General features: G+C 52.1%; 2 protein-coding genes across 7 annotated transcripts in view; one reads left to right on the forward strand and one right to left on the reverse strand.

Moving 5' to 3' along the window:
- The window catches only part of Add1 (adducin 1), a 58283-nt gene extending 56294 nt beyond the window's left edge, over positions 1–1989 (forward strand). For 2 of the 6 annotated variants that reach the window (XM_051165106.1, XM_051165105.1), the window contains one exon: positions 126–1988. In XM_051165106.1, coding sequence (XP_051021063.1) covers positions 126–472 — 347 coding nt within the window. In that variant the 3' untranslated portion in view covers positions 473–1988. Of the gene's footprint in view, positions 1–125 lie in introns of all 6 variants that reach the window. The other 4 variants (XM_051165108.1, XM_051165110.1, XM_051165104.1 and 1 more) reach the window with 3 other exon arrangements.
- A 1865-nt stretch (positions 1990–3854) lies between these two features.
- On the reverse strand, positions 3855–7256 carry Mfsd10 (major facilitator superfamily domain containing 10). The gene is made up of 13 exons (XM_051164852.1): positions 7144–7256; positions 6815–7004; positions 6630–6726; positions 6269–6372; positions 5864–6022; positions 5619–5780; positions 5272–5380; positions 5076–5187; positions 4816–4924; positions 4631–4721; positions 4500–4547; positions 4337–4426; positions 3855–4207 (listed from the first exon to the last, which is right to left on the reverse strand). The coding sequence occupies exons 2-13, from the start codon at positions 6986–6988 to the stop codon at positions 4092–4094; spliced, it is 1371 nt and encodes a 456-aa protein (XP_051020809.1). The 5' UTR covers positions 6989–7004; positions 7144–7256; the 3' UTR covers positions 3855–4091.
- Between the last annotated feature and the right edge of the window lie 1377 nt (positions 7257–8633).

Raw genomic sequence — 8633 nt, forward strand, 5'->3', positions numbered from 1 at the left:
GTGTCAAATTTCTGACCTAGGGAATACCTAGAAACTAACAGAAGTTGGCATCTCTGGCCAGTGCTCTTACTTCTAGCTGCTTTGTCCAAATTTTAACCCCTTTTACCTTTTACCGTCACCATCAGACCTTCCCCAGGAGCCAACATCCAGGGATGACAGTGATGCCACCACTTTCAAGCCAACTCTCCCTGACCTCTCCCCTGATGAGCCTTCAGAAGCACTTGGCTTCCCAGCGGTGGAGGAGGAAGCCCATGGTTCCCCAGACCCCACCCAGCCCCTTGCTGAGGCTGATCTTGAGCCAGCCTCAGCTTCAGCTCCAGGGGCTGAAGAGGTAGCCTCTCCTGCCACTGAGGAGGGGTCTCCCATGGACCCTGGCAGCGATGGGTCTCCAGGCAAGTCCCCATCGAAAAAGAAGAAGAAATTCCGTACCCCTTCCTTCCTGAAGAAGAGCAAGAAGAAGAGTGAGTCCTGAAGGCCCACCTGCATACTGTCATGTCTAAAGACCTGGCTCTGCCAGGATTCCTTTTTTCGTCTTGTGTTCTGTCCTCTTGTGTAATGGAATGCAAAAAGCCAAGACCTCCATGTACCTAGAGTCCCCTCCCATGTGTGGTCAGCCCCTACACCAGCGCTAACCGAGTGTGTGCTCAGCCCCCCTGCCCTGGGCCTTGGGTTCTATGGGGAGATGGGCTTAGCCTGCACCTGTGAATTGTGCCCCCCTCCCCCTGCAGGAGGGGGACACTGAATCCTGGTCCTGGCTGGAAGGCATCGGAAGCTTCTGCCAGCTCTGGTTACAGCGTCACCCTCCTGAGCCTTGCCTCTCACTCTCCTTTCTGTTGTTATTGTCTGCTCAGTTTCCCTCCACCCAGTGGAGTCTCAGGTGGCTTCTTGCCATCTTCTACTCAGTGATGTCAGTTGTCCCCATGCACAGGGAATCCAGCTGTGGTCTGAGAAAACACTCGCATGCCCATCAGCGGCCCAGGGCACTGAGGCTGCCTTAAGGAAATGGGTGGAGCCTCTGTCCTAGCAGTGAGCGGCCCTGTGTACACCCAGCAACGCTATGCATGGTCTAACTGGTGACCCCATGACCAAAACCAGATTCAGGCGCTAATAGTTTATCTTATTGGGGGCTTGGATTCCCATCATAAGGAACAGATACCAGGAGGGGGAAGAGTCCTTTCTAGAAGTTCTTTCAGCAAGTTTGCAATTTAGCCTATATTTTGACTGTGAATTTGAACAGGCCACTTTTTGCTTTAGTTTTTGCTAAGAACCTGTGACAGACTGCAGCAGAATACTCTTGATTGTGTAGGGAGGTTTTGTAGTAGAGCAGGATCTTAACTCAGTCTGAAAGATGCCCTGGCTTTGATAAAAGATAACTCATGGGAGAAGCCAGCCTTGGAGGTGCCAACTAAGGTCTTGCATCATTCATGGAGCCCATGACTTCCTTGATCCATCCTATTATGAATTTGTACTTAACTTTCATCCCTGGAAAAGGGCTTGAAACTGCTTAATAGGAAGTGTAGGGTGTCAGGAGGAATCCTAATGGGGGCCCTGTTCTGGGAACTGCCACTGCCAGCCTGACTAGGAGTGAGGAAGCCTGCTGGAGCCCCAGACACCCCTGCTGGGGTTGGGCCTCTGTAGAGCAGGTGCTAGGGTGTGGATGGAGCTCTGTGATCCTCCCAACTAGGCACCAAGCAGGACCCCACAGCCTGCTGCAATGCTTGTTTCACTTTGTCACCAAGGTGGAAATGACATTCTCACCCTAGTCCTGATTTCACGCATCCGGACTCTTCCTCATCCTTCCTCCTGCCCCTTCCTTTATCCCACATATGCAATGACTCTTCTCACTTTTGTAGTCTAATTTTTTTTACACATGAAATATCGTTGCATATATGGACAGACTTGGAGGACAGGTCCTGTGTGTCCTTTCCTCATTGTAACAGGTTTTACTCACAAATAAAAATCTTTAAGCAGTTTCCTTGTCTAAGGTTGGGAAGCAACTTTGTATTTTAATGTCTCTGTTTCCTTAGTTTATTTAGCTATGCGTATGGTATGTTTGTGTCTAGGCACGTGTGTTCTCTATTGTGTGCATAGAGGTCAGAGGAAAACCCGAGCACTGTGGGTTTTTGTTGTTGTTGTTGTTTTTCGAGACTGGGTTTCTCTGTGTAGCCTTGGCTGTCCTGGACTCACTTTGTAGACGGTGCTGGCCCTTGAACTCAGAGATCCACCTGTCTCTGACTCCCGAGTGTTGGGATTAGAGGCCTGCACTACCACGCCTGGCTTCTAGCAGTGTAGGCTTCGACCTTTTCCAAACCTACTTTATTTGAGGTTCTTTAATGCTTATACTTCTCTCCAACTCTAGATAGGAGAGAAAAGAGGCTAATGAGAACAAGAGAAGTAAACCTTTTTGGACTCAGTTCCTGGGAGCAATTCCCCTGGCATAGTCAGTAGGATTTCAGAAGACCAGAAATTCAACCAAAGTTGCCGCTGGAACCCGGAACAGCAGCCAAAACCTGGTGCCTCGAAGCATTTTCTGGTGTAGTTCTCTTTAGGAGCGTCCCGAAATGGATCGATGAACAACCAAACAATACCAAGACCCAAAAAACCTCAGCCTCCTGTTTTGGGCTCATATATATAATCTCCTCTCAGATTCTGTACTAAGATGTGTTTCAGATGGGGAAAAACCACCCCCCTCACACACACACACAAGGTGGTTCATCTTCTAGTGGATAAACATCACCTGTTCTCTCACAAGTCTGTTCTCCATCCCGCACTTGGGGTCAAAACAAAAACATGTTTATGTCTATGACAGAGCAGTTATATTCTTGATCAAACTCAGGTCATTAGGCTTAGTGACAGGTGCCCTCGTCTGCTAGGCCACCCTGCTAGCTCTAAAATAGGGTTTCCTAAGAGTTTATCCTTGTGTTAAGAGTCAGGAATCAGCCAGGCGTGGTGGCGCACACCTGTAATCCCAGTATCCCAGTACTCGGGAGGCAGAGGCAGGCGGATCACTCTGAGTTCGAGGCCAGCCTGGTCTACAAAGTGAGTTCAGGACAGCCAAGGCTACACAGAGAGACCTTGTCTTGAAAAACCAAAAAAAAAAAAAAAAAAAAAAAAAGCCAGGAATCAGTCGGGCATGGTGGCAAACACCTTTAATCCCAGCACTCAGGAGGCAGAGGCAGGAGGATCTCTGAGTTTGAGGCCAGCCTGGTCTACAAAGCGAGTCCAGGACAGCCAAGGCTACACAGAGAAACCCTGTCTCAAACAAAACAAAACAAAAAATAAAGAGCCAAGAGTCTTTTCTCACTCCCTTAGTTTTATGTGCATTGGTGTTTTTCCTGCATATATATCCATGTGAGGGAGCCAGATTCCCTGGAACTGGAGTTAGACATTGTGAGCTGCCAGGTAGATTCTGAGACTTGAACCCAGGTCCTCTGGAGGAGCAGCCAGTGTTCCTCTGAGCCATCTCTCCAGCCTTTAATTCTTGATCAGACGTCACCAATAAGTATGGGCTGATGGAGTCTTTTACCTGGTCCTTACAGCTGCCTTTTCTGGTGCAGAAGGCCATATCATGACATTTGGGCTGGGCTGCATTCTCTCACTGATGGGAGGAGCATGGTGGGCCTTAACCCCTTCTTAAGGATGAGCCACTGGGAGTTAAGGTTGCTGGGGGAGGGGAGTAATTTTCTACAGTGATGTGGCCCCACACTAATTCAATTCCAGTGGGCCACAACAAAAAGTGTTAAGTAGTTCTTCAGGAGTGGGGAGGTGATAAGAGGGTAATGGGATAGTTACATTATCAGAGAACATTCAGTATGAAATTGTCAAAGAATAGTAAGACAAAAAGAAAGGCATTTGGTACAAAATAACTGCTTTATTGGTCATTCAGAAGGATGACAGATAAAAACAATCAGAAGCCCAAAAGGCTTTGGAATAAGAAGAGGGTGTAGCTGCCCAGACTTCCTGCTGGGGTGCCATACTGAGAGGAGAGGGGCACGGCAAGCCTCCCTGGGCCTGGAGGAAGGAGTGGGCTAGAAGTGGAGTGGTCCAGGCCCAGGGTCCCACTTGGCAGCCAGGTTTGTGTGGCAGCTCAGCTACTCCTCCTTGAAAGTCTGTGCTGGATGTCTCAGCTTCCGGAGGAGAAAGAAGGGGAGAAGAAAGAGCCCGGAGCATACAGTGAAGCAGACCTGGGCCCCAGCCAGCCAGTACACTGTGGAGAGATAGGTGTTCACCCAGGCTTTTCATAGCCTTGTTCCTGCCCCTGTTCCCCTCAGCTGCTAGGAAGCTGGGCAGAGGAAGCAGCTGGGATGGTTGCAGAAGGGACACAGCAAGTACTTACCTGAGGCGGCCACCATGGGCCCCACTGCCCTACCGAGGGCACCTAGGCTCCGCAGTATGCCCATGATTGTGCCTTTCTGTCCTGGAGAACCTAAGGGGAGAGGTCTTGTCAAGCGCTCGTTGTCCCTCTCCCCCCTGAGTAGCCTTTGGTGGAGGGCTCTCACCATAACTGGAGACCATAGTGGACAGACCGGGCACCACAACAGCAGCAGCTGGTGGGAGAGTATTGGGAGGCACTTGTCAGCCAAGGAGAGGCGTAGGGATGTCCACGCCAACCCTGGCAGCGCCCACTCACCGAAGGAGTACAGCAGCAGTCCCAAGCCCAACATGGGCAGTGAGTGCCCCCAGCCAATGAAGAGGAAGGCTGGTACCAGCAGCAACATTGCCTGGGGAAGACAGAGCTCTCAGGACTGCTTCTACAGCCTGCCAGGAGTGGAGGGCACCACCTGTCCCATACTGTAGAGGAAGTGAGCCCCTTACCCGCTTCACAGCTGCAGCTTCCTCACCAGGGCTGATCCGCCGGGCGTAGGTGCCCTGTATAGTGGCCATGGTGAGGCCGATGAAGAAAAACATCTTGCCCTGCTGCAGGCTAGGAGGTGGAGGGTGAGCACCCAGCCCCTAGGCCACCAACTGCCTGGGGGATGGGCCAGGCCAGGGTGCTGGGAGGGGTGCCCACAAAGGCTTCCTGCACCTGGGGTCTGCGAGCCTTGGAGCAGAGCTTCTCTAGGATGGACACCTACCTGCTGAACTGGAAGCGCTGGTGTGCAAGGAAACTGAGTGTGTATTCCAGGCCCGAGAACAGGAAGAGGTAGAGGAAGTACACAAGACCCAATCGACGTAAGTTTCTGAGTCCTGCAAGTCAACACAAACGACAAACTGACCTTCTGCTCATGCTGGGTAGTCAGAAGACAGCTCAGTCAGGGGAAGCCTCCTTACTGTCTTCAGCAGGAGGATCTTGACTGTGGGTGACAGCTGCAAAACGAAGCAGGGCCAGGGGGCTGAGCAGGTTGGCAGCTGTGTGGAAACCCAGGGTGATAGAAGGAGCCTGTGGGAGGAAGTGAAGGCTAGCCAGGAAGCTGGGAGCACATGACCAGCCAGCCAACCACCTCACACTGCAGGGAGCCCAACCTGTGAGGCTATAGGGGCAAAGCTGCAGAGAACTCAGGAAATGCGACGCTAGCAGCTTGAGGACAGGCCAGTCTCCCTGACACTGGCACACATAGGAAAGGAAATCCCTTCATAAACTACAGAAAGAGCCCTTATCCCTGGATGAGGGGGCCTACCCGTTTCTCCTGGGGCAGTGTCTCTGGCAAGAAGCAGAAGATGAACAAAATGTCGGAGACCGCAAAGAGTAGGCTGATCCAGGGCACCATTTCCACAGACAGGAATGCTCCAAGCATGGGGCCCAGAGTGAAGGCCAGGGAGAAGGCTACCCCAATGACTGCCTAGGGAAAAGATGACCTGAGCTAGGTAGGCCAGGAGATGAAGCCCAGACATCAATCTCTGTTCCCCGGGTCTGTTCACTCACCATGCCTTGGCTGCGGGTTGGAGGTGAGCCCAGGTCAGCAACAATGGCTGTGGAGAGGCTAACATTCCCCTTGCTGATGCCTCCTATCACCCTGGAGGCCAAGAAGGCCGCAAAGCTCCGAGAGGTAGCCCACACTGCATAGGAGATGGCCAAACCTGTCTGCCAATGAGAGGAGGCCAAGTGGCCGGAGGGGTCACTTGAAAGCAGGAAGGGCCCAGAGTAAGGTAGGCAAACACATATAACACTCCTCAGGCCTGAGCCATTTGTGTCCCCCATGCCTTCCTTAGGTGTATGTAGCTTGGTGTAACACCAGAGCCCAGAAGGCCCCTCTAGAAGGGGTGAGAGCAGGGGAACCCACAGCTGTTTCTCTCCTCTGATTTTTGGCAGCTAGGTTCAGTGACTTACCAGGGACATCATCATCACTGGGCGCCTCCCCAGGCAATCAGAGGCAGCTCCTGTTAGTGGTGCAGAGAAGAACTGCAGGAGGGAAAAGGCTGAACCGATGAGACCTGAGAGAAAGAGGTCCCGGTCACTGGTGGCTTTAGCCATATGGATCTGTCCAAGAGTGTAGACCACAGCCCTATACTCACAGGCCATTGACTGAAACTCAGGTGGCCTCAAATATATATATATATATATATAAACAGTTAACAAAGTAACCGTTCTGCAGGAACCCAGGAAGCAGGGGAGGATTGACCAAGAGCCCAGGAGGAACTAGCTCTCCAAGAAAGGGCCATGGGCCCCAGCCTGGCACACAGCGACTTACCTCCGAACAGGACGCTGTTGTACCTCTTCTCGGCTGGCATCCCGATGGCTGTGGCAAACCAGTCTACCCCACGCTGCCAGGAGCCATAGAGGGGGTCCTGGGTGACAAGGAAAGTAACTCCATCTGAGTGAGTCGGTGATAGGCGGGGCAGAGGGGGGACCTCCCGCCTTGGGGGAGGGGCTCACTTGTTCCCGGCCATGACTCTCCAGCAGCCCTGGCAGCAGAGGCAGCAACAGCGTGAAGGCCAGGAGGTCGAGCAGCAAGCCGAGGAAGATCACAGTGACCACGCGGCGCTCGGACGCAGCACGAGGCCTTATAGGCGGACGTGGGGTGCACCCTGCATCCCCTGCCCATCCCATGGTGGAGGCTCCGACCCTGCCGGGGAAGGGAGGGTGAGGTGAAGACGCCGCTGGGTCTTAGGCCCCCGTTTTACCCTCCACTTGAAAAACTCAATTTCCAGGTTCCTGCTTCCAAGGGGTCCAGACACACACCATTCAAGGCTCGACTTCCTTACCAAATTAGGGCAGCAGTAAACTTCCAGCAGCAGCGGCCAAGGTCCCGTTGCGAGGTGGGTAGCTGGGAGAAGACGGGAAACCCTGGTGTGGTGAGTCGTAGGCGCCCAGAACAAAGTGCGTCACTTTGGCTTCCTCACGCGAAATCCAAACCCTTGCTTCTTGCCCATCCACCTAGGACTTCTGCACACCTGCCGCAGCTCTTAATGGGAGGCCACGAGCAGATGAACAGGGAAGCTCCCTGGATAGCGGCCACGCCCGGAGGCTTCAGAGCAGGCACCTCCTCTCCGGAAGGCTGAGCTGTGATAGGAAGCCGGTTTGGAGCCTCCCAGCAGCCGAGCGTAGAGGCTGCTGTGGGGCTCCAGATTGTTAGAAGCGAAGTGGAGATATAAGTGTATCTAAGAGACAGCCTGTCTGCCCAGTTCAGCCACCTTGGCACATATCTTTCTTTTATGTCAAACTCTCATGTAGACACTCTAAATTCCTGATTCTTCTACTTGCACCTCGCTTACTCTAAACCATGCTGGAGCGGGTGATTCACACCTCCAACCCCAGCACTTAGTTGGCAGAGACAGAAAGACCAGAATTCAGTCACCCTCAACCAACTATGAAGTTTAACAGAGCAGTGATCCCTATCCCCTGAAAGCCAAAATGAACAAGACTCATCTTTCAGATAGAGGTTGGCTTTCTCAGAGCACATATCAGAACGCACTTGTGCTCACCTTCTGGTGACACAAAAGTTTGGGGCTTTTATTTTTTTTTGTTGGTATGTCCTACCTTAGATTGGACATCACGCCCTCCACTAAACAGATGCCCAGTACCAGATGTGGCCCCTCTGCTTCTTGCACCGCTCGAGTATAGAGAGCAGAGCCTGTGGCTAATTTAACAGTGGAGGAACCCGAGGCTCTGTGGTAGCTGTGGCAAGATGGCAACCAGCCTAGCTGGTGGGTGTGTTATGTTCATGATCATGCAGCCTGTCCCTGAAGAATTTTAGGGAAGTGACAAGGAGAGTACTTTTGGTAGATGCGGTTTCTGCAGCCAAGCTGTGGAGCCCAACACCCTTCTGGGGTTGTTCTTGACCAGCTTGTTCTGAGCTCCAGGGCACTCACAGCCGTGCGTTCTGTGCTCCAGTGACGGCTTCACCATGTCTGAGATCAAATTCCTAATCAGCACCACCAACCACCGCACAAGATCTCACAACTGGGAAGCCACTGGTGACAAGGGCTCATCTGGACATAATGATTCAGTTACATTCTGCCATGTGTGGCAGATGATCTGAGAAGTGTGCAAGTAGGCGACTTTGATGTGAACACTGGTGTACTTACCCAAATTGTGATAGCTTGTCACAGATTTATGGGACAACTGCCCAAAATGTCATTCAGTGTTGTAGCTATCATTAAAGAGCATGTTTCTGAGCTCACTCTGTCACTGGAAGCCATTTTAACATTTTAACAGGGGATAGATGGGATCCTACACTCCACATTGCCCCCGC

This window comes from Acomys russatus, chromosome 22 (assembly GCF_903995435.1).
Source record: "Acomys russatus chromosome 22, mAcoRus1.1, whole genome shotgun sequence".
Taxonomy (NCBI): Eukaryota; Metazoa; Chordata; class Mammalia; order Rodentia; family Muridae; genus Acomys; species Acomys russatus.